General features: G+C 36.4%; 2 protein-coding genes across 3 annotated transcripts; both read right to left on the reverse strand.

Annotated features, from left to right (window-relative positions):
* Positions 1–1,802: 1,802 nt before the first annotated feature.
* On the reverse strand, positions 1,803–6,102 carry LOC116554458 (olfactory receptor 4A16-like). Of its 2 annotated transcripts, XM_032282427.1 has the most exons (2): positions 5,130–6,059; positions 1,803–1,820 (listed from the first exon to the last, which is right to left on the reverse strand). In XM_032282427.1, exons 1-2 carry the CDS (start codon positions 6,057–6,059, stop codon positions 1,803–1,805), a joined length of 948 nt encoding a protein of 315 aa, XP_032138318.1. The 2 variants fall into 2 exon arrangements, with proteins under 2 accessions (XP_032138318.1, XP_032138317.1); XM_032282426.1 differs by lacking the exon at positions 1,803–1,820 and having other exon boundaries at positions 5,026–6,102.
* Positions 6,103–14,952: 8,850 nt separating this feature from the next.
* Positions 14,953–15,864, reverse strand: LOC116554460 (olfactory receptor 4A8-like). The gene has a single exon (XM_032282428.1). It carries the CDS (start codon positions 15,862–15,864, stop codon positions 14,953–14,955), a length of 912 nt encoding a protein of 303 aa, XP_032138319.1.
* Between the last annotated feature and the right edge of the window lie 10,731 nt (positions 15,865–26,595).

Raw genomic sequence — 26,595 nt, forward strand, 5'->3', positions numbered from 1 at the left:
GCACTTCCTGAGTTTGAATGTTTCCCTCTAACAATGTTGGTAAAGTTTTCATAAAGTACATCCTGAAATATGTTTTCCAAGGTGCTTGCTTTCTCCCATCTCTTTCAGGGATGCCAGTGAGTCATAGACTTGGTCTCCTTACATAACCCCAATTTCTCAGAAGTTTTGCCTATTTTTTTAAGTTCTTTTTTCTTCATTTTTGTCTGATTAAGTTATTTCAAGCAGCCAGTCTTTGAGTTCTGAGATTATTTCCTCAGCTTCACCTGTTCTGCTGTTAGCCTTGGGTAAATACAGTCATTCCAAATGGGAGAAATTGGCCAAAACAAAGGGGTTACAAGCCTCATGCAAGTCCAAAATCCAGCAGGGCAGTCAAATCTTAAAGCTCCAAAATGATCTCTTTTGACTCCATGTCTCACATCTAGGTCATGCTGATGCAAGAGGTGGGTTCCCATAGTCTTGGGCAGCTCCACCCCTGTTCCCATGGTCTTGGGCAGCTTTGCAAGGTACAGTCTCTTTCCTGGCTGCCTTCACTGGCTGGTGTTGAGCGTCTGCAGGTTTTCCAGGCACATGGTGCAAGCTGTCAGTGGATCTACCACTCTGGGGTCTGGAGGACAGTGGCCCTCTTCTTACAGTTCCACAGCTCCCCCAAGTAGGTATTCTGTGTCAGGGCTCCAACCCCACATTTTTCTTCTACCCTGCCCTAGCAGAGGTACTCCATGAGTGCTCCAACCCTGTAGCAAACTTCTGCCTGGACATCTAGGCATTTACATACACGCTCTGAAATCTAGGCAGAGGTTCACAAACCCCAATTCTTGATTTCTGTCCACCTGCAGGCTCAACACCATGTGGAAGCTGCCAAGGCTTGGGCTCGCACCCTCTGAAACCATAGCCTGAGCTGTACCTTGTTCCTTTTTAGTCATGGCTGGAGCAGCTGTGAGGCAGGGAACCAAGTCCCTAGACTGAACACAGCAGAGGAACCCTGGGCCAGGCCCATGAAGCCTATTTTTTTCTTCTAGGCCTCCAGGCCTATGATGGGAAAGGCTGCTGCATCTGACATGCCCAGCAGACATTTTCCACTTTGTCTTGGTGATTAACATTTGGCTTCTCATTACTTGTGCAAATTTCTGCAGCCAGCTTAAATTTCTCCTCTAAAATGGGATTTTCTTTTCTATCACAATGTAATGCTGAAAATTTTCCAAACTTTTATGCTCTGCTTCCCTTATAAAACTTAATGTTGTTAACAGCACCCAAGTCACATCTTGAATGCTTTGCTGCTTAAAACTTTCTTCTGCCCAATACCCTAAATCATCTCTCTCAAGTTCAAAGTTCCACAAATCTCTAGAGCATGGGAAAAATACCACAAATCTCTTTGCTAAAACATAACAATAGTCACCTTTGCTCCAGTTCTTAACAAATTTCTCATCTCCATCTGAGACCACCTCAGCCTGGATTTCATTAACTATGCCATTATCAGTATTTTGGTCAAAGCTATTCAACAAATCTCCAGGGAGCTTCAAACTTTCCCATGTTTTTCTGTCTTCTTCTGAGCCCTACAAACTGTTCCAAACTCCACCTGTTATCCAGTCCCAAAGTCACTTCCACATTTTTCAGGTATCTTTTCAGCAGGGCCCCATTCCCAGTACCAATTTACTGTATTAGTCTGTTTTCACACTGATGATAAAGAAATAGCAAAGACTGGACAATTTACAAAAGAAAGAAATTTAATGGACTTATAGTCCCACAGAGCTGTGGAGGCCTCACAATCACAGCAGAAGGCAAGGAGGAAAAAGTCAGGTATTACATTAAAGGCAGCAGACAATCTCTCTGAGAGATTGTGCAGGGAAACTCCTCTTTATAATACCAACAGATCTCTTGATCTTATTCACTATCATAAAACAACAGGAGAAAGATTTATCCCTGTGATTCAATTAGCTCCCACTAAGTCCCTCCCACAACATGTGAGAATTCAAGATGAGATTTGAGTAGGGACACAGCCAAACCATATCAGATCTGAATAAGCATTTCTCTAAACAAGATCTAAAATGTATATAAAGAAATGCTCAAAATCGCTAATCATCAGAGGAATGCAAATTAAAACCACAATTAAATGTTACCTCATACCTGTTAGGCTGGCTATATCAAAAAGACAAAAGTTAACAAGTGTTGGTGAGGATGTGGAGAACAGGGAACCCTTGCACATTGTTGCTAGTAATGTAGATTAGCACAGCTATTACAGAAAACAGCATGAAGGGTTCTCAGAAATTAAAAGTATCATATGATCCAGTGATCCTATTACTAGGTATATATATATATATATATATTTTTTTTTTTTAATTATGCTTTAAGTTCTGGGATACATGTGCAGAACATGCAGGTTTGTTACTTAGGTTTACATATGCCATGGTGGTTTGCTGCACCCATCAACCCATCATCTACATTAGGTATTTCTCCTAATACTATCCCTCCTCTAGCCCCCTAGCCCCCACCCCCCGACAGGTCCCAATGTGTGATGTTCCCCTCCCTGTGCCCATGTGTTCTCATCATTCAACTCCCACTTAGGAGTGAGAACATGTGGTGTTTGGTTTTCTGTTCTTGTGTTAGTTTGCTGAGAATGATGGTTTCCAGCTTCATCCATGTCCCTGCAAAGGACGTGAACTCATCCTTCTTTATGGCTGCATAGTATTCTATGGTGTATATGTGCCACATTTTCTTTATCCAGTCTACCATTGGTGAGCATTTTGGTTGTTTCTAAGGCTTTGTTATTGTGAACAGTGCTACAATAAACATACATGTGCACGTGTCCTAATAGTAGAATGATTTATAATCCTCTGGGTATATGCCAAGTAATGGGATTGCTGAGTCAAATGGTGTTTCTAGTTCTAGATCCTTGAGGAATCACCACACTGTTTTCCACAATGGTTTAACTAATTTATGCTTCCACCAACAGTATAAAAGTATTCCTGTTTCTCCACATCCTCTATAGCATGTTTTTTTCTTGACTTTTTAATGATCTAAGGAAAATTAGAAAAAAAAAAAAACAGAGATCCAATAAACACATTAAGAATATACTCAACTTCAATAGCAATAAATATTGCAAATGAAAACCACAATGTAGTCACAGTCTTAAAGCTATTACATTAGCAAAAATATCAAACATCTCACTATACTGAGGTGTTGGTAAGGATGTAGAGCAATGAAACTCTTATGCACTATTGGTAGGAGTAACTTAACTGGTTGATGAGCTGATTAGTAATATAACATTAGAAAAAAATGCAATAATTTGTAAAGGTATATAAGCATTATACTTAACAAAAAATATTTTTTCAGGATGTCCATAGCAGCATATTGTGCAACATTAAAAAAAAAAAAAACTAAAAACAACGTAAATGGCCTCTGATTGAATTGATGCATACATTGTGGCATATTGATACATGGAATAATATAAACCAGGCAAAAAGAGACTAAAGCACCATACCATAATATAATCAAATCTTAGAACATTTACATTGTGGAAGAAAGTAAAATTTAGAAAACGATGGGCAATATAATTTTAATAAAGGCAAGGAATATAAAAATCTAAACAATATCTTTTAAGAAAAAGTACATATGTAGTTAAACTATTTTAACTATGATTAACAAAATGTTTAGCATTGGGTTTATCTCTGGCGAGAAGCAGAGGAATGGCATCAGGGTGGTACACACAGGTGGTTTCAATTATATTGATAATATTATGAATTTTACATATCATTTGGTATTCATACAAATTATACAATTTTTAAGTAATAAAAGTTATAACATTTTTTATTTAGAAAAGTAAATTTTTGTACATTAGATCTCTAGACGTGTTCATTCTTCCTTTCTGCTTCTGTTATTTTATATCCTCTGACTAAGGTACAACGTGAGGACTATAGGTGACAAAATTGTACTCCATTTGGTATTCATGCTAAATGAGTAGATGTCAGCTGTTTTTCCACAAAAAGTGAGTGTTTTAGATGATACATATATTAATTTGCCTCACAATAGTAACCTTTTTACTCTCTATGTGTAACCCATAACATCATGTTGTATATTTTCAACATACATAATGAAATTTATTTTAAAAAATTAAATCATACAAAGCATAATGTTCTATACTGTAATTAAAGCAATTCAATCTTCTTGTTTTCTGATGTCCTAAGGTGGCTGCACACTGAGAAAAACTTGTTTTTTAACGTGAAATTGAAAACCAAAATGTTGCCTATACCACATCAAATCATGTTTAAGTCTATAAGCAATTTAAATACAACATTTAGAAAACATATTGCTTACACAAAATAATACATTTCCTTATTCATGTTTTCAGCATCATGAATACAAAATAAGAAGCTTTGCCTTTTCTTCAAAGAATGGCAAAAATTCACATAAGAAATAGTGAGGAAAATCATAAAAGTATGTTTACAACTTGGATTAGTACAGTTCTCAAAACTAAAGAAAAGTATTTTTTTCCTGCAGTAAAGAACTAGATTCTGTTTTCATCATCATCTACATTCCATCTAACAAAATTGCCTACTCATAATGTTTTTAATTAAAGACAATATCACCTGTCATCCAAATATCCTGAACTGGAAATGCATAGACATGACCTGAGGAATGAAAGTAATCTTAAAACAAAACTAATAATATAGAAACCTGCTTTACTGATAGAATAATAAACAATAAGATTTAAAAACCACTCTCTTGGCCCCAGAAATTTGTTCTAAGTATTAGCCAAATTGTTTTCTCACAAATTTGGGTAACAGTACATCTACGGAAGAAAATGGCTTGTGTTTTCTCTTTTGAAAAGAATAAACCATTTTTTTTCTAAGTCCTATTTCAATGTAAACTGAGAAAAATTAAGTTACAAGGTGAGCTCGGTTTTATTTTTACTCACACCAAGGCCACTATCTGTGACTTATATTAATTCTCCAGAATTTCTCTATTAGATTGATTCTAGTCTCAGTGGATAATTTATTCTATTTTTCTGACGGCTTTATGTAGTTAGAGAGAAGCATCCCTACAGAATCTGTTGAATGACTACATTATCCAGATAGAATTTACTGGCTATTTGTTGCCTTAGAACTAGTAACAAACATGTTCAGTGAGGGAGAAACTCTTATTTTAACTATATTTAACTTTTTACACCAGAGTTTTCTCATAGCATTTTTCATCTCTGAATTTCTCAACGTGTACATTAAAGGATTCAACATGGGTGTGATAATTGTATAAAACACAGTCATGAATTTATCAAAGGGAAAGTTGGAAACTGGTCTAACATACATAAAAATACAGGGAACAAAAAAGAGGATAACCATGGTGATGTGGGAGCTGCAGGTAGAAAGGGCTTTACGCCTCCCTTCCTGACTGTAAGTTTTAAGGGAGTTTAAGATGATTCCATAGGAGATTAGCAGAAAGGTAAAAACGACCATACAGATTGTTCCACCATTGGCAACCACAGTGAAGCCTATAAAGTAGGTGTCAGTGCACGCCAGTTCCAATAACGGGTACATGTCACAGACAAAATGGTCAATGACATTGGGGCCACAGAATGGTAGACTGTACACGGTAACAATTTGAATCACAGAGTGCATGAAACCTCCAACCACGGCCACCACCAAGAGAAAGATGCAAACCTGTCGATTCATGATGTTCAAATAGTGCAGTGGCTTAGTTATGGCCACATAGCGATCAAAGGCCATCATCACCAGAAGGAAGACCTCTGTACCACCAAGTAAGTGTTCTACGAAGAGCTGACCCATGCAAGCTGAGAAGGAAATGCTGTTTTTATCACGGAGTAAGTCCATCATCAATTTGGGTGACATGGCAGTGGAATATATGGCATCCAGAAGTGACAAGTAGGCAAGGAATGAGTACATTGGGGAGCCCAAGGAGGGGCTGCTGAGAGTAGTCACCACAATGAGGAGATTTCCCACCATTGTCACAATGTATATGAGTAAAAGCATGGCAAATAATGCTTTTTGCACATCAGGATCCTGAGTGAGCCCCAGGAGGACAAATTCTGTAACATTGTTACTCTGTCTCATTTACTCTTCTTCCAAGCTTGTATGAGAACTGAGAGCTCAGGAGAGCAGGACCTGTACCGAAATAGTGAACAGGAATGTAAATACGTCTATTACGTAACAGAGCACATCTCCATTGTTATATCTCCAACAGTCATTTATACTCAATAAGCATTTACTAAGTCTCTATGGTGTTCCTCGTCCAAAAGTCCAATAGACCTTCCCTTGAAAAGTCTATATCACCCAGAAGAATTTGTTTTCAGCCAACAGGTAAATGATCTGTCTCTGAGTCTTAGTGGGTATTCTATACAGAAAAATAAAGGTGCAACCATCGTTCAAACTTTAATAACTTCATATTTAAAATAGGTTACTTTTTTGCACAGCAATCAGCTTTGATGGACAGGGGACAGTTTTCCTCTCTCAAGAAACTTACACTTATAAACTTGTTATAAGTTATAAACTTGAAATAACTAAATTAACATAGACTCATTCCTTCACATTTGTAGTAGTTGTGGTATCTTTACAATATGACCTGTGTAGCAACAAAATTATCATCTTCTGAAATATCTCACAGTACTATGACCTTCTGCTGTTAAACATTCAGACCTCCGTGTCTCAAAGAATAATCAGTCTTCTTTAATCTCTCATTAAATTTCAAGAGACTCGACTTTCACCAGTATAAATAACCATAAAATCTCTGACTGTTTGATTTCTAGGGAGCTGTAATTCTCTCAATTACATCCTTGCCTGTAGTAAAATTTCTAACACATTTACAATTCTAATTTTCAGCATAGTTTTAAACTTAACTAAACTACTCATCCCTGTCACCACTACTACATCAGCAGCTAGTAGGTTTTTGTTTTATTTATAATGCTGTTCAGGTACTAAGAGTGCTCAAAAATACAACCTTAGCATCCAGATTAAAAAAAGAAATACTGAAGGAGAAATTCCAAGCTCAGAGTAAGAAGGCATGGGTTGGAGTCATTTTCTAAATGTAATTACACATCTGTCTCAATTTGCTCACTGGCAAACAATGGGATTGAACTAGATAAACTCAGAGTCCTTTCCAGTCAAACCATCTATAATACTATTAGTGTAGCCCTACCTTATTGTATTCTGCTGACAATTTTATTTTTCATATTTTTATAATTAAATAATTTCCAGGCATATTACACTTACTGGAAAAATGTTAGCCTGTGGTACATGGGATTTTATAAATAGAATGAGCAAATAATGACTAAGTTTTCTACTCAGTGTGTCCCTATTTAAGAACCAGGACTTCTTCGGAGAGAGAGTGCACTGTGGTTAATGTGGACCCTGGAGCCAGACTGCCTCTGCTGCAGTCCCTGCTTCACCACTGTCACTGACCATGCGACTTTGGGGCACTTACTAAACCTCTCAGTTTCATCATTTTTAGAATGGGGATAACAACAGTGCTTACCTCTTAGAGTTGTTATTTTATTACAACAAAGCAAAGAGCCAAGAAAATATAGAATTTTCAAGGGAAGGTTTATTGAACTGTTTGGATGAGGAAATCAATAGAGACTTCGTAAATGTTTATTTACTAAGTACCTGATAAGGGCTCAATAAATGATAGCTGTTGTTAGTGTTCCTGAATGCCTCACTGTGAACATAGACTCAGAACAATCATGCAGATCTTTGTCAACTTGATAAGATTTATAGACATAGTCCAGGAAAAAAAGGGTAAGATACTTACAATTCAGGAAAGCCTTTAGGGGTCACACAATAAAACTGTATGTCTTATAATATAATAATTATATGAGTAGTAATTTTACCTGTGATGGAATGTATCTTGATGAGAAGCAAGCATAATTATAGTAAAAAGTTGGACCAACAACTGGGGAGCACTCAGGAAATGAAGAGAAGGCTAAAATCAGAAAACAGAGAAATTGTATTTAACAAATAAGTATCCACAAGCAATAAAAAGATTAATGGGGGCTGGGTGCGGTGGCTCACACCTGTAATCCCAACACTTTGGAAAGCCAAGGCGGGTGAGGTCAGGAGTTTGAGACCAGCCTGACCAACACAGAAACCACCCCCACCCCCTGTCTCTAAGAATACAAAATTAGCCAGGCCTGGTAACCCATGCCTGTGATCCCAGCTACTCGGGTGATTAGGCAGGAAAATCACCTGAAACTGGGAGGCCAAGGTTGCATTGAGCAGCCTGGGCAACAAGAGCAAAACTCTGTCTCAAAAAAAAAAAAGGATTAATGGGATAATTAAGTGGGGCTAGTATTTTTTTAAAATCTCCTTGAGAAAGATTCTTTCTGGTGAGGAAATGCTGGAAGTGCAACCTCCTGTAGGTCCCTGGGGTGCCTTAGGAGGTTTTTTGGAGTAGATACAACAAAAACAGACCAGATCTCAGTTAAAAAAAAAAAAAAAGAAGAAGAAGAAGAAAGAAAGAAAAGAAAATTCAAAAGAAACACATTGTTTCTTGAAGTCTCTAGATCTGATGGTTAAGGACAAGCCAATTACAGAAAACAATGGGATAAGTAGAGAAGTAGAGATACAAATCCAGACTTTCTGATTATTCACTGCTGAGGAAAACTGCAGAATTACTAAAACTAGAGTGTAGACAGGATTATTCCATTTACATAAACCGGCAGTGGAAGAGGACATGTGCAGAGAGTTTGAGCTGTCTCTAGAAGCCAGCTGTGATGAACATTCCACATGTCTCCTTCACATTACCACTTCCAGCTGATTCCAGAGTGAGTTCTGTCATTGTTGAAGCTATAGACTGATAGAGACACACCTGCTGAAGAACTCAAGGGAATAGTGTAGTCTGTAACCGGTTCTGTTATTTTTTCACCCCTTACTTGCTGCTAGTGACTTTTCCTTCTTCCATCATCAAAACCAGATTTCAACAGGTAATTTTTTTGACAATTTAAATATTTGCTTGTAAAATAATAGAGAATGTAAACTATCCTCTGTAAGTAATTAAAAATAGAATACTTTAGAAGCTGAAAGATACCATTTCTAGGCCTTGAATGTAAACTGTGAAGTTAACATTTTTCCAGAAAAACAATGATTTAACATAGATTTCTAAGAACATGATATTTCCAAAAGATAAAGTTCCATAATGAAAAATCTCTATAATATTATATTTCACAGTCACAATTTTATAAATCCATTTAAATAACACTAGACAAGGTACTTTCCTGAAGGTATTTATCTACTAATATGTTTGCTGGGACCATTTTTAGATTTATAAGTGAAAACCCATATTATGCTTCCAGAACATAACAGGCATTGGTTCCTTCACACTCTAACACACCTGACATGATCTGCAATTTCAAACTCTCCAATCAAATATATCTGAAAATGACTGTACACCTTCATTAATAAATCATATAAAATATAACATGTCATAAACTAAGATTATGATTATAAATCTATTGGTTTATTATGCATGTACTATGAAACACGTTTTCTTCTTATTTGGGAAATAGAAAAGGAAAACCAATTAGGCTATATATTAAAACCAAATATACATCGCATATTCTGAAAGATTTTTATGTTTGCTAGCTTTATTTTCCCAATTAGAATTCCTTCAACAAAACCCTATCGTATTTAAGACACTAGCTACATTTCCTGTGATACATTTATCCCTGGAATTTCAAAGAATATCTCTTGTCAGTGATTTCAAATACTCACATTTTGGTTCAAAAAACCAATGCTTCTCCTTGTATGCAGCCATAAGAAACAATGAGTTTGTGTCCTTTGTAGGGACATGGATGAATCTGGAAACCATCATTCTCAGCAAACTGACACAAGAACAGAAAATCAAACACCACATGTTCTCACTCACAGGTGGATGTTGAACAATGAGAACACATGGACACAGGGAGGGGTGCATCACACACTGGGGTCTGTTGTGGGGGGCAAAGGAGGGACAACAGGGGGTTGGGGAGGTTGGGGAGGGATAACATGGGGAGAAATGCCAGATGTAGGTGACGGGGGGATGGAGGCAGCAAATCACATTGCCATGTGTGTACCTATGCAACAATCCTGCATGATCTGTACAATAAAAAATAATAAAATAAATTTAAAAAAAAACAATGCTTCTTTCACTGAATGTTATTGTAGATACTTCATGCATCTATGTGTGATCATGGAACACATGGATATGGATGGCTGATCCATGGATATAGAAACAGTTCCTAGTGGCTACAGTTTCCACAGTTCCACGCAGGCTTCTCATTATCTCAGGCAGCAGAGAAGTATGGCACTCTCCAAAGCAGATGACCAAACTAAAAAGTTGCTTAAACATAATGTACAAATAGTAGAATACTCTCACCTGCTGGAAAATTTCTTCATAGAAAAACAAAGACCATCTTTGCATGACTATGTAAAACTTGACCTAATTAGTAGAAATTAACCTGCACAAGCCCCTTATTTTGTGACACAAGTAAACAAAAATGTACCAACACTAAAATTTGTTGTGTGAAAGTTTCCTCAATTATGGCAAAGCAACCATAAGTACTTCACTGTGATCTGAGGATTTATGATAACTTTCATGTGCCCAGCTATTATGCTGTGTACCTAACAAGGACAATGCTGAAACTTAACTTCATAGAAAAACCAATGACAGAGCTTACTCACGGGCAGAAGTCAAACTCTTCAGTCTTCCAGTCATTCAAATATCATTCAAATAGCATACCCCTAAATCCATTTATTTCCTATTTAAAAATCTCCCTCTATCTCTCCAACCTCATCCCAGTAACTTCCACAAATTTTTACAAGAAAGGGGGATATGACAAGAAAACATCACACCTAGAGGACTCAATACCAACTGAAGACATACTCTACCTTGGGCAGAAAGTTCAGTTATCTCTTGAGTTATTCTATCAGGAAAATAATTACCTCATTTATGTGTAGAGACAATCTATGACTTTTATATCATCAGTATTTTAAATAAAAGAGACAGGAAGGTCATTATAGGCTAATCAAATATTTGGAATAAATCCAAATAGAGCAATCTCTCTGAACACTTTCCCCCCCACCACGTTAGAAAATCTCTAAAGGAAAAAGACTTTTGTCTCACCAAGAAAGAGTCATTAAACGCCAGGTAATGTGAAAAGCCTATAATGTGAAAAGACAAATTCTAAAGTAATTGAAAAATAAATCATGAATTTCACATTATGAAATGCTGAGCTATTATTGCAAGTAATATTTAAGCCAGAATGAAGGGGTAACCAGCCTCAAGTTCTCTTCCCTAACCATATTCCAAGCAAGGAGGGTTTTACCCTTCCTGTTAGAAAGTCCATGTCCAAGAAACCCTGAGGCTCAGAGGCAGAGAGCCTAACAATGGAAGTTGACACTCTGATTCTTGGAAAAATAGGTAATCAGAGCTCTGCAGTTTTAGGTTAGAATACAAGATTTAAATCAAGTCCTGAATCTGTCAGATATAACCATAATGATCCATGGGATTCATTCAATCCTTTAATTTTATTCCAATATCAATTCAATAACTGTTTCTAAAATAAAGAAATCTGTATTTGCCAACAAAGGAGCAGTGCTTAAGGGCTTCCATCGCTATTTCCATGACTTGGCTTATCATTGGCTTAATTGAACACCTTCATCTCATCATATGTTTAGGTAAATGTTGGATCTTCAGTGTCATAATAGCCTTAGATAAAGAATCACATAAATACTTTTCTGAGACAACTAAGGTCATTATCATGTAACGGGCTCCACTAAATGTTGATCATTTTCAACTTACCTAATAAATAGATTAAATTCATACACCCCAAATGTAACATGTACCACTTCCAAAATTCGAATAGCATGTCTATAAGTACTGTGCTTTCTTACTGATAAGTGCTAAAGGATGCACAAACATATCTTTACTTCTGAAAAACTATCAGATATGATTAAAGATACTGTGGATTAAATTGTGACTCCAAGACGGAGAACTAATATAAAAATAAGCCATAATTCTCTATGTCCCTTGTAGCTGAATCCAAATAACTACTAATGCTTTCTACTTGTCTGAGTGATGCAAGTGTTAGGTCAGATAATGGCTACAAGAGCCCAGAGTCAGAATTTATTTGCTCCAATAATAAAAAATACATCAAAATATCACCTAATGTAGAAATTCCCAAAAATATGCCATAGTCCATAGTAATTCTCTGTATTCCATACCTATTACCAAACTAGAAAGTTAAATATTGATATAATATACATTTATGTGTTTAAAAGGAGAAATGAATGTGTATTAGTCCATTCTCACATTGATATGAGGACATACCTGAGACTAGGAAATTTATAGAGAAAAGAGGTTTAATTGACTCACAGTCCACGTGGCTAGCAAGACCTCAAGAAATTTACAATCCTGGCTCTTCACATAGCAGCAGGGGAGAGAATGAGTGCCAGCAGGGGAAATGCCAGACACTTATAAAACCATCAGAACTCATGAGAACTCACTCACAATTATGAGAACAGCATGGGGGAAACTGCCCCCAAGATTCAATAACCTCCCACCTGGTTCGTCCCACAACACATGGGAATTATGGGGATTACAAATCAAGATGAGATTTGAGCAAGAACACGGCCAAACCATATCAGCCTATTATGTAGTCCCTGCTATTTTTAAGACTGAGGTGGGAGAATCCCTTGAGCCCAGAAGTTGGGAGTCCAGCTTGAGCAACATAGAAAGACCCTGTCTCAATAAAGAGAAAGAAAGCTAGAGAGCAGAAGCCTGTATTTGGAGTGTCTTTTCTCTAAAAGTATGAAATAATTCTAAAAGCCATAAATGAAAGCCTGAAGAGCTGAGTGAAAGTTTCTGTAGATGCTTTACCCTAAAGGACAGCACGTAACATTGGAGGTCTACCAAGGAAAAGAGTCCTTTATAAACAACAAGGCTTTCATTTGAGGCCACAGGGGGATTCTCTTAGAGTAGGAATGCACAGAGATTGGGGCAGTCCTCAAAGGAACTGAAGTCCAGCTTGCATTATCTAATTTCTTGATTGCATTAAGACTATCTGGGTTTTTTTTTCTTTTTTTCTTTTTTTTTTTTTGCTTCTACAGTCTCAACTCTTGAGTAGAAATACAAGAAATTCTGTCTCAGGGAAAAAAAAATCTTGAATTGCTTTCTTAACTTTTCATATGCAAAATCAGGTACTCAAAAAGTAACAAAGTGTAGAAGACATGGCTTGATTGAAAGGCAAGTGCAATAAAAACAAATGTAGCCGATCCAGATAATTTAAAATGAGCATTTTTAAATAAGCTTAGTGTGTGCAAATATTAAAACACAAGCTAGATTATAAAATAAACCAAGTAAACTGAAAAACTAAAAACTAACATATATAATAACAAATTAAAAACTTAATGGGTGGTTTTAACAGCAAATTAGAGACAAAAAAATTAGAGAATCAGTACATTGCAAGAAATACTAGAAGAAAATATGCAGACCAAAGCAGACAGTGAAAAATGCAAATGCAGAAACTAGTATAAAAGAGATATAAAGGACACAATGTAAAATTCTGACATACTTTTAATTAATTACAATTCCAGAAAAAGAAGAGGAAAAAGAATCAGGTAGGCAAAATACTTGAAGAGATATAGTTCAAAATACTATAAAACTACTGCAAGATATTAAGCTATGAATTTATAAAGCGTCCTGTATCTTACATAAAACTCAGTTATCAGCTGAATAAAACAGTGACTTCAGTCCTTGCCACACAAAACAGAAGAAACAGCCAACAACTGCCTGAATTTCTGACTCACAAAATTTTGAGATAACGTAAAATGATGGTTGTTTAACATCACAAAACCTGTGGATCCATGCACCCTACATAATGGCAGGACCACAATGAAAAGTGACACCCCAAAGTTGTGATGTTTCTACAACAATTTAAAAGTGTATGGAATTGGCTTTAGTACCCAAAAATAGAGGCCTCCAGGATATTATAAGGAAGGGCTGAACATACAGACGTAACTATTCTGGAGGTTGCGAAAAAAGTGAGTTGTTATCTGGTGCCAAAAATTTTAGTAATTCTGTCACCTATAATCAAGTAGAAAATTTTAAATATGCATAAGCGAATAGGTGGATTTGGTTAAAATTTAAATACAATATTGAGACTTATGGCTGTTTCTTATAGCATTGTATCTTAGTCATAGATTTTTTTTTAAATTACTTAAAACGTTAACTGTTACATTTTCAAATAATTTACAAGAAACATAAAACAGCCAGAACTTGCTGGTATCGAAGATAAAAATGGTTTCCTTTTCCAGACTCTGCAAGAGCTAAATTCTCTGAAAGGAAGAAAGTTCATCACATAATAGTCATTTCAAACTTATGGATGCTAAGACACTATGAAAAGACTTCAGAAACATTTCATAGTGTGTCTCATAAGTACTTTAAACAAGACAAACATAATTCTAAGATTCTTAAGAGTATTATCTGCACACAGAGTTTCAGCTCAAATCTGAGAAAGGCCTGTTTCAAAGATATTTGTAAATATGGTGCTTGTATATTCCACAAAGTCTTTAAATACATTACACAGAAGGAAGCACCATAGCCTTCCCTATTGAACAGGAGCATCTATTTTAATTACCTATCTCTCCCTTTCTCCATTCTGCACTGGGCATATAGAAGAAATATCCTATCTCAATTGATATGTATTGGAAAAACACCATAATTTAAAACATGCACAATAGGACCTGCACCCAAGCCGCCCCATCCACTCTCAGTCTGGATATAGAGGATGAGATCTTGAATGTCAAAGAGATGCCATGATGGGATGACTTTTTAATTGAGCTGGGAGCATCTAAATCTTGTCTTCCGCTTTGGGATCCTTGAATTTCCCTTGGAAGTCTGAAAATTTCACTGAGAAGACCCTGTCTACATACCTCCTTATCTACATGAGGAGGAACACTCTTATTCTAACTATACTTAACTTTTACACAAGAGTTTTTCTATAGCATTTCTCATCTCTGAATTTCTCAGTGTGTATATTAAGGGATTCAACATGGGTGAGATAACTGTATAAAACACAGTTATGAATTTATCAATAGGAAAGTTTGAAACAGGTCTAACATATATGAAAATACAGGGAACAAAAAACAGGACAACCACTGTGATGTGGGAGCTACAGGTAGACAGGGCTTTACGCCTCCCTTCCTGACTGTAAGTTTTAAGGGAGTTTAGGATGACTCCACAGGAGATTAGTAGAAGGGTGAAGATGACCATACAGATTGCTCCACCATTGAAAACCACAGCAAGGCCTGCAAAGTACGTGTCAGTGCACACCAGTTCCAATAATGGGTACATGTCACAGAAAAAGTGGTCAATGACATTGGGGCCACAGAAAGGGAGACTGTACACAACAGCAATTTGAAACACAGAATGCATAAAACCTCCAATCATAGCCAACACCAACATAAGGATGCAAACCTGTCGATTCATGATGGTCAAATAGCGCAGGGGCTTACAGATGGCCACATAGCGATCATAGGCCATCTCCACCAGGAGGAAGACCTCTGTACCACCAAACAAGTGGTCTATAAAGAGCTGGCCCATGCAAGCTGGGAAGGAAATAGTCTTTTTATCACAGAATAAGTCTACAATCAATACCGGAGAAATGGTGGTGGAATACGCAGCGTCTATAAATGACAGGCAGGCAAGGAAGAAGTACATTGGCGAGTCCAAGGAAGGACTGGCAATAATAGTCACCACAATGAGCAGGTTCCCCACCATTGTCACAATGTATGTGAGTAAAAACATGACAAATAATGCTTTTTGCACATCAGGATCCTGAGAAAAGCCCAGGAGAACAAATTCTGTAATATTGCTCTTCCGTCTCATCTACTCTTTGTTCAGGCTTGTATCAGAGATGAGAGCTCAGGAGAACAGGACCTGTAATGAAATAGTAAACAGGAATATGATTACATCCACTGAGATGCAGAGCATACCTTCATTGTTGTATTCTCAATAGTGATTCACACACAATAAACATTTAGTAAGTCTCTATTGAGTTCTGCAGCCATAGAGCCCATCTTCTCCTGACAATTCTATTTCTCCTCAAATACTTTAGTTTCCACCACAGGTAAAGTATTCTACCTCTAAGTTTTAGTGAATATTCTATACAGAAGGAGAGTTAAAGTCCCAACAGCCATTCATACATTTTATAACTTCTTATTTAAAGCATTTTTCTTGACACAGAAGTCAGCTATGATAAATAGGTAACAGGTTCTTGGTCTCAAGAAACTTACCATCTGGTGGTGGACATAAATTCTAAATAAATAAATTGACATAGATTTAGTCCCTTGTGTTTGTACTTGTGATATCTTTATAATATGATCTGCGTAGCACCAAGAATAACATCTGAAATATCTCACTCAGTACGCTGACCATCTACTGTTTGACTTTCATTCCTTCATGCCTCAAAGGATGGTCAGTATTCATTAGTATTTCATCAAATGCCAAAAGACAAAACTCTGAACGGAATAAATAGCTATGATATTATTTATTACATTGTTCCCTGTAGCAATTAATTGGTCTGACTCTCTGTCCACCTTATAAGGAGCTGTGATTCCCTGTATTTTGTCCTTGCCTATACCCCAATTTTTATAACACTTACATACAATTTTCTAATTTTCAGCAATTACTTTGAACTCAATTGAACTAACCCATGACTGATACCAACTACCAAATATTCTGTGAGTATTTTTTTCTGAATTCTTGGGATGAGCTAGGTAGCGAGAGAGGAGAAAATAGACACTGTAGAAAGAGGTATAGAACAGTGGGACATGGTTTTATTCATAACACTATTTAGATACCAAGAGTACTCAAAAATAAAATAATACCAGATTCCAAAAAAAGCATATCCTAAGATAAATTCCAAGTTCCGTGTAAGAAGGCATGGCTTTGAGTCATTTTCTGAATGCATTTACAAATGTGTCTCAGTTTGCTCACTGGAAAATAGATTAAATTTGAGAAATTCAGAATCCTTTCTAGTCAACTATCTACAGAACTATTAGAGCGCCTCTCCTTTATGGTATTCTGCTGACAATTTTTCATTTTTCATAAATTTATACTTCAATAAAATTTACAAGAATATGACTCTTACATGAAAAATGATAGTGGGACATGGCGTTTCATGATTACAGTGTGTAAATAGCGACTTTAAGTTTCTCACTCACTATGTACCTATGTAAGATCCAAGACATCCTTAGAGAGAAAGTGTAACATGTGGTGAATAATGTGGACACTGGAGCCACACTGCTTCAGCTACAACCTCAGCTTCACCATTTTTTATGAAATGTTGGGCTATTTACTAAAGCTCTCTGTCACTTATTTGCATCATTTTTAGAATGGGCATCCCAACAGTCCTTACCTGTTTGAGTTGTTGTTTTGTTAAAACAAAGTAAAGTGCCTAGAACACTGACTGGCGCCTCTTAAGGGTTCAATAAATGACAGCTATTCCTTGTGTTCTCGAATGCTTCACTGCAAACATAGAATCAGAACAAATCATGCATATCTCTGTCAACTTGAAAAGATTTATAGACATAGCCCAGAAAAAAAGGATAAGATATCTACAATTCAGGAAAGGCTTTTGTGAGCAAACAATAACATTTTATGTCTTATAAAATAATGATTTAACTATATGAGTGTTAATTTTACCTGCAATGGAATGTATCTTAACGAGAAGCAAGCAGAATTATACTAAAAAGTTGGACGCACATTGGGGAGAGCTCCGGAAATGAAAAGAAGGCTAAAATCAAAAACAGAGAAATTTTAGTTAACAAAGGAGTATCCACAGCAATGAGAAGATTAATGGGATAATTAAGTAAGGTTAGTGTTCTTTTAAAATCCTCTTCAGAAAGATTCAGTTTAGTGAGGAAAGACTGAAAATGTACCCTCCTGTGGATCTCCAGGGTGACTCAGGAGATTTTTTGAGCTAAAACAAACACAGACCTGATCTTAGTAAAAGAAAAGAAAAAGAAAGAAAGAAAAGAAAATTAAAAAAAAAAAAAAAACATTGTTTTTCTAAGTCTCTAGATCTGACGGTCAAGAACAAACTATTTACAGAGAACAATGGGACAGGACTCTCTGATTATTCACTGCTGAGGAAAACAGCAGAAATACTAAACCTCAAATGTAAACAGAATTATTCCATTTATATAGATCTGGCAGTGAAACAGGACATGTGCAGAGAGTTTGAGCTGTCTCTAGAAGCCAGCTGTGATGAACATTCCACATGTCTCCTTCACATTACCATTTCCAGCTGATGCCAGAGTTCTGGCATCATTGAAGCTAAAGACCAAGAGAGATGCACCTGCTGAAGCACACACGTGAATAATGTATTCTATAGCTAGTTCTGTTATTTTTTCACACCCTAGTTGCTTCAAGGGTTAGTGACTTTTCCCTTTCCATCAACAAAACTAGATTTCAACAGGATAATCATTTTGGCAATTTAAATGTTTGCTTGTAAAAAAAAAATAGGGTATGTAAACTATCCTCTATCGTTTAAGTAATTAAAAGTGGAATACTTTAGAAACTGGAAAATACAATTACTAGGCTTTCAATGCTGTTAAGTTAATATTTTTCTAGAAAAAGCATGATTTAACATAGTTTCCTAAGAACATGATATTTTTAAAAGATAAAATGCCATAATAACAAAGAACCTCTTTAATATTATATTTCACAGTCACGGTTTAATAAATCTATCTAAATGACAGTGGACTAGGCACTTTTCTCAGCATATTTTCTCTACTAGTATGTTTGCTGGTATACCTTTAGATTCATAAGTAAAAACCCATACGTTGCTTCTAGAACATAAGAGGCATTGGTTCCTTCACACTCTACCACATTTGAAATGATCTGCAATTGTAAACTCTCTAATCAAATATACCTGAAAGTAATTGTACGCCTTTATTAATACACCATAAAAATAGTAATCGTATACCTTTATTAATGTATCATATAAAATATAATGTGAAAAACTAAGATTATAATTACAAATCTATTGATTTATTATCCATATGATATGGGATATCGTTTTCTTATTATTTGGCAAATAGAAAAGGAAAAAAACTAGGCTATATATTAAAACCAAATATACATTCCATATTCTGAAAAATATGAATGTTTTCTAGCTTAACTTTCCCAATTAGATTCCTTCAACAAAATCATATTTAAGACAGTAGCTAGACTTCAACATATCACAAGAATTTTTAATGAATAGCTCTTGTCAGTGGTTTCAAATACTCACATCATGGTCCAGAAAAGCAATGCTTCTTTCACTGAGCGTTAAGGTAGATACGTCATGCATCTATGTGTATAGAGCAGATGAATATGAATGGCTGATCCATAGATTTGAAATTAGTTTCTAGTGGCTACAATTTCCACAATTCCACACAGGCTTTTCACTATCTCAGTTGTTACAGAAGTATGGCACTATCCAAAGCAGATAACCAAAATATAAAGATGCTTAAATATCATGTACAAAGATAGTTAAATATTCTTACCTGTTGGCAAATTTCCTCATAGAAAAACGAAGATACTATTGTTGCATTACGATGTAAAAATTGACCTAATTAGTGGAGATTACCGTTGACAAGACTCTAATTTTGTGACACAAGTAAACAAAAATGTACCAACACTAAAATTTGTGACGATAAAGTTTCCTCAATTATGGTTAAGCAAGCAGAAGTACTTTACTGTGATCAAGGATTTATGACAACATTCATATGCCTAGCTATTAATCTTTGTACCTGTTAACAAAGGCAATGCTGAAATTTAGCTTCATGGAAAAATCAATGACAGAGCATTGTCACAGGCAGAAACCAAACTCTTCAGTTTTTTGGTCATTCAAATGTCATTCATATAGCATATCCCTAAGTCCACTTCTTTCCTAATTAAAAACATCTCCCTATGTCTCCCCTACTTCATCCCAGTAAATTGAGAACTTTCACAGATTTTTACAAGAAATGGAGGATATGACAAGAAACATCACACCTAGAGGACTCAATACCAACTGAAGACATGCTCTATCCTGGGCAGAAATTTAACTCTCCGGGTATCTCTTGGGTTATTCTATAAGGAAAATAATTATCCCATTTATGTTTAGACACAATTTATGACTTTTACATCATCACTATTTTAAATGACAATGAGAGTAAGGTCATTATAGATTAGTTAATTCGAATATTTGGAATAAATTCAAATGAAGTAAACTCTCTGAACACCTTTTTTTCCGTTAGAAAATCCCTAGAGGGAAAAGGCTTGTGTCTCACCAAGGAAGGGTAGCTAAATGCCAAGTAACGTGAAAAGCCTATAATGTGAAAAGAAAAATTCTAAATTAAATTGAACAATAAATTATGAGTTTCACATTATAAAATACTGAGGTAAGGCAAGTAATATTTAAGCCAGAATGAAGGGGAAACCAGCCCCAGGTTCTCTTCCCAAAGCACATTTCCAGCAAGGAAGGCCTTACCCTTCCTGTTAGCAAGTCCATGCCCTAACTAAAATAGATTTACAAGAAAAAAACAAACCCATTCAAAAGTGGGTGAAAGATATGAATAGACACTTTGCAAAAGAAAACATATATGAGGCCAACAAAGGTATGAAAACATGCTCATCATCACTGGTCATTAGAGAAATGCAAATCAAAACCACATTGAAATACCACCTCACACCAGTTAGAATGGCGATTATTAAAATATCTGGAGACAATAGATGCTGGAGAGGTTGTGGAGAAATAAGAACACTTTTACACTGTTGGTGGGAGTGTAAATTAGTTCAACTATTGTGGAAGACAGTGTGGCGATTCCTTAAGGACCTAGAAATAGAAATACCATTTGACCCAGCAATCCCATTACTGGGTATATACCCAAAGGATTATAAATTGTTCTATTATAAAGACACATGCACACGTATGTTCATTGCGGCACTGTTTACAATAGCAAAGACCTGGAACCAACCCAAATGCCCAACGATGATAGGCTGGACAATGAAAATGGGGCACATATACACCGTGGAATACTATGCAGCCATAAAAAATGATGCGTTCGTGTCCTTTGTAGGGACATGGATGAATCTAGAAACCATCATTCTCAGCAAACTGACACAAGAACAGAAAATCAAACACTGCATGTTCTCACTCATAGGTGGGTGTCAAACAATGAGAACACATGGGCACAGGGAGAGTAGCATTGCACATTGGGGTCTGTTGGGGGGACTAGGGGAGGGACAGTGGGGGATAGGGAGTTGGAGAGGGATAACATGGGGAGAAATGCCAGATATAGGTGATGGGGATGGAGGCAGCAAACCACATTGCCATGTGTGTACCTATGCAGCAAGCCTACATGTTCTGCACATGTACCCCAGAACTTAAAGTGCAATAAAATATATTTTAAAAAAAGAAAGTACATGCCTGAGAAGCCCTGAGGCTCAGAAGCAGAGAGCCTAAGAATGGAAGTCGACACTCTGATTCTTGGAAAGATAGGCAATCATAGTTCTGCAGTTTTAGGTTAGAGTACAGGGTTTTGATCAAGGCTTGAATCTATGTTACATATAACCATAATGATTTGTAGTTCATTCACTCAATCGTTTAATTTTATTCCAATATCAATTTAGTAACTGTTTCTACAATAAAGAAATTTGCATTTGCCAAAAAGGGAGCAGTGCTTAAGGGCTTCCATTATTATTTCCATGACTTGGCTTACCATTGGCTCCATTGAACACCTTCATATCAACACGTGTTTAGTTAAATATTGGATCTTCTGTGTCATAAAAGCCTTAGATAAAGACTGCCATAAATACTTACCTGAATCAGCTAAGGTGTTTATCATATAACAGGCTCCAATAAAAGTTTGTTATTCTCAACTTATCTCATAAATGGATTAAATTCATCTACCCCAAATGTAATATGTATCACTTCTAAAATTTGAATCTTAAGAACGATAAGATAGAAGCACCAGGTAACCCATTCAGGAATCTATCAGATTAACAGCAGATTTCTCAGCAGACACCTACAAGCTAGAAGGGATTGGGGCCCTATCTTCAGCCTCCTCAAACCAAACAATTATCAGCCTAAAATTTTGTATCCAGTGAAACTATGCATCATGTACCAAGGAAAGATAGTCTTTTTCAGACAAACTAATCCTGAGAGAATTCACCATTACTGAGCCACCACTACAAGAACTGCTAAAAGGAGCTTGAAATCCTGGAACAAATCCTGGAAACGCAACGAAACAGAAACTCTGTAAAGCATAAATCACACAGGGCCTATAAAACAAATATACAAGTTAAAAAGCAAAAACAAAAGAACCAAAGTACAGGTTTGTCAAAGTTCAGATGATTGTAGTTGTGTGGCATTCTTTCTGAGGCCTCTGTTTTGTTCCATTGCTCTACATCTCTGTTTTGGTACCAGTACCATGCTGTTTTGATTACAGTAGTCTTGTAATATAGTTTGAAGTGGGGTATCGTGATGCCTCCAGCTTTGTTTTTTGTTGTTGTTGTTGTTGTTTCTTTTTTTTAGGATTGTCTTGGCTATGCGGGCTCTTTTTTGGTTCCACATGAAGTCACGTGCACAAGTATGTTTATTGCAGCACTGTTCACAGTAGCAAAGACTTGGAACCAACCCAAATGCCATCAACGATAGACTGGATAAAAAAAATTTGGCACATATATACCATGGAATACCATGCAGCCATAGAAAATGATGAGTTCATGTCCTTTGCAGGGACATGAATGAAACTGGAAACCATCATTCTCAGCAAACTGACACAAGAACAGAAAACCAAACACTACATGTTCTCACTCACAAATGGGTGTTGAACAATGAGAACACATGGACACAGGGAGGGAAACATCACACACTGGAGCCTGGGAGGTGGCGGAAGGGGATAGAGGAGGAATAGTAGGAGGTGAGGGGACTGTGGAGGGATAGCATTAGGAGAAACACCTAATGTAGATGACAGGGCGATGGATGCATCAGACCATCACCATGTATACTTATGTAACAAACCTGCACAATCTGCACATGTCCCCCAGAACTTAAAGTATAATAAATAAATTTTTAAAATAAAATAAAATGACTCATTGATAATAATAATAAAAAGAACCAAAGTACACAGGCCACAAAGAACACAATGAATGCAATGGTACCTCTCATTTCAATACTAACATTGAATGTAACTGGCCTAAATGCTTCACTTAAAAGATAAAAAACTGCCAAATGGATAAGAACTCACCAACCATCTTCTGCCTTCAGGAGACTCACCTAGCACATAAGAATTCACATAAATAAAAGTAAAGGGGTAGAAAAAAGCATTTCATGCAAATGAACACCAAAAGTAAGCATAGGTAGCTAGTCTTATATCAGACAAAACAAACTTTAAAGCAATAGCAGTTAAAAGAGACAAAGAAGGACATTATACAATAGTAAAAGTCTTTGTCTAACAGGAAAATATCACAATCCTAACTAAACATATATGCACCTAACACTAGAGCCCCCAAATCTATAAAACAATTACTAATAGACCTAAAAAATGAGATAGGTGGCAACATAATAATAGTGGGAAACTTCAATATTCCACTGACAGCACTAGACAGGTCAACAAGACAGAAAGTCAACAAAGAAACAATGGATTTATACTATACCTGGGAACAAATGTACTTAACAGATATATACAGAACACTTCATCCAATGACCACAGAATACGCATTCTATTCAACAGTGCATGAAATTTTCTCCAAGATAGACCATATAATAGGCCATAAAACGAGCCTCAATATAATTAGAAAAATTGAAATTAGATCAAGCACTTTCTCTGGAACAAAACTAGAAATCAACTCCATAAGGAGCCTTCAAAACATGCAAATACATTGAAATTAAACAACTAGCTCCTGAATGAGCATTGGCTCAAAAACAAAATCAAGATGGATCTAAACCTCTGGGATACAGCAAAGGCAGTAGTAAGAGGAAAGTTTATAGCCCTAAATGCCTACATTAAAAAGACTGAAAGAGCACAAATTGACACTCTAAGGTCACATCTCAAAGAATTAGAGACATAGGAATAAAGCCCAAACCCAGCAGCAGAAGGAAATAATCAAGATCAGAGCAGAGATAACTGAAATTGAAACAAACAAACAAAAAATGCAGAAGATAAATGAAAGAAAAAGCTAGTTATCTGAAAAGACAAATAAAATTGATAGACCATTAACAAGATTAACCAAGAAAAGAAGAAAATCAAAATAACCTTTCTAACAAGCAAAACAGAAAATATTACAACTGACACCAGCGAAATACAAAAGACCATTCAAGTCTACTATGAAAATATGTATGCACATAAACTAGAAAACCTGGAAGAGATGGAGGAAATTCCTGGAAAAATACAACCCCCCTAGCTTAAATTGAAAGAATCAGATACGCTGAACAGACGAATAACATGCAGCATCACTGAAATGGTAATTTTTTTTATTGTACTTTAGGTCCTAGGGTACATGTGCAGATAATGCAGGATTATTGCAGAGGTGCATGCATGGCAATGTGGTTTGTTGCCTCCATCCCCCCATAACCTATATCTGGCATTTCTCCCCATGTTATCCTTCCTCAACCTTCCCACCCCCTGTTGTTCCTCCCCTGGCCCCCATAAGAGATCCCAGTGTGTGATGCTCCCCTTCCTGTGCCCATGTGTTCTCATTGTTCAACACTCACCTGTGAGTGAGAACACGCAGTGTTTGATTTTCTGTTTTTGTGTCAGTTTGCTGAGAATGATGGTTTCCAGATTCATCCATTACCCTACAAAGGACATGAACTCGTCATTTTTTATGGCTACATTGTATTCCATGGTGTATTTGTGCCACATTTTTCTTGTCCAGTCTATCATCGATGGGCGTTTGGGTTGGTTCAAGGTCTTTGCTATTGTGAACAGTGCCACAACGAACATGTGTGCATGTGTCTTTATAACAGAATGATTTATAATCCTTTGGATATATATCTAGTAATGGGATTGCTGGGTCAAATGGAATTTGACCTTGAGGAATCGCCACACTGTCTTCCACAATGATTGAACTAATTTACACTCCACCAACAGTGTAAAAGTGTTCCTATTTTTCCACATCCTCTCCAGCATCTGTTGTCTCCAGATTTTTTAATGATCACCATTCTAACTGGCGTGAGGTGATATCTCAATGTGGTTTTGATTTGCATTTCTCTAATAACCAGTGATGATGAGCATTTTTTCATATTTTTTGGCTTCATATATGCCTTCTTTTGAAAAGTATCTGTTCATATCCTTCACCCACTTTTGAAAGGGTTTGTTTGTTTTTTTCTTGTAAATCTGTTTTAGTTCTTTGTAGATTCTGGATATTAGCCCTTTGTCAGATGAGTAGGTTGCAAAAATTTTTTCCCATTCTTTTGGTTACTGGTTCACTTTAAGGGTTGTTTCTTGTGCCTGACAGAAGCTCTGGAGTTTAATTAGATCCCATTTGTCTATTTTGACTTTTGTTGCCAATTATTTTGGTGTTTTAGTCATGAAGTTCTTGCTTATGCCTATGTCCTGAATGGTTTTGTCTAGGTTTTCTTCTAGGGTTTTTATGGTGTGAGGTCTTATGTTTAAGTATTTAACCCATCTAGAGTTAATTTTAGTGTAAGGTTTCTGGAAGGGATCCAGTTTCAGCTTTCTGCACATGGCTAGCCAGTTTTTCCAACATCATTTATTAAACAGGGAATACTTTCCCCATTGCTTGATTTTTGTCTGGTTTGCCAAAGATCAGATGGTTGTAGATGTGTGGTGTTGCCTTCGAGGCCTCTGTTCTGTTCCATCAGTCTATATCTCTGTTTTGGTACCAGTACCATGCTGTTTTGAGTACTGTAGCCTTGTAGTATATGACAAACCTATAGCCAATATCATACTGAATGGGCAAAAACTGGAAGCATTCCCTTTGAATTCTGGCACTAGACAAGGATGCCCTCTCTCACCATTACTATTCAATATAGTATTGGAAGTTCTAGCCAGAGCAATTAGGCAAGAAAAAAAATAAAGATATTCAATTAGGAAAGGAGGAAGTCAAACTGTCTCTATTTGCAGGCAACATAATAGTATATTCAGAAGACCCATTCATCTCAGTCCAATATCTCCTGAAACTGATAAGCAACTTCAGCAAAATCTCAGGATACAAAATCAATGTGAAGAAGTCACAAGCATTCCTATATACCAAGAAAAGACTAACAGAAAGCCAAATCATGAGCAAACTCCCATTCACAATTGCTACAAAGAGAATAAAATACCTAAGAATACAACTAACAAAGGATGAAAAGGACCTCTTCAAGGAGAACTAAAAATCACTGCTCAGGAAATAAGAGAGAACACAAACAGATGGAGAAACAGTCCATGCTCATAGTTAGGAAGAATATTGTGAAAATGGCCATACTGCCCAAAGTAATCTATAGATTCAATGCTATCCCCATCAAGCTATCAATGACCTTCTCACAGAACTGGAAATAAACACCCTTAAATTTCATATGGAACCAAAAGAGAGCCCGCTTAGCCAAGACAATCCTAAGCAAAAAGAACAAAGCCAGAG

This window comes from Sapajus apella, unplaced genomic scaffold (genome assembly GCF_009761245.1).
Source record: "Sapajus apella isolate SASKATOON/1434 unplaced genomic scaffold, GSC_monkey_1.0 scaffold14, whole genome shotgun sequence".
NCBI lineage: Eukaryota > Metazoa > Chordata > Mammalia > Primates > Cebidae > Sapajus > Sapajus apella.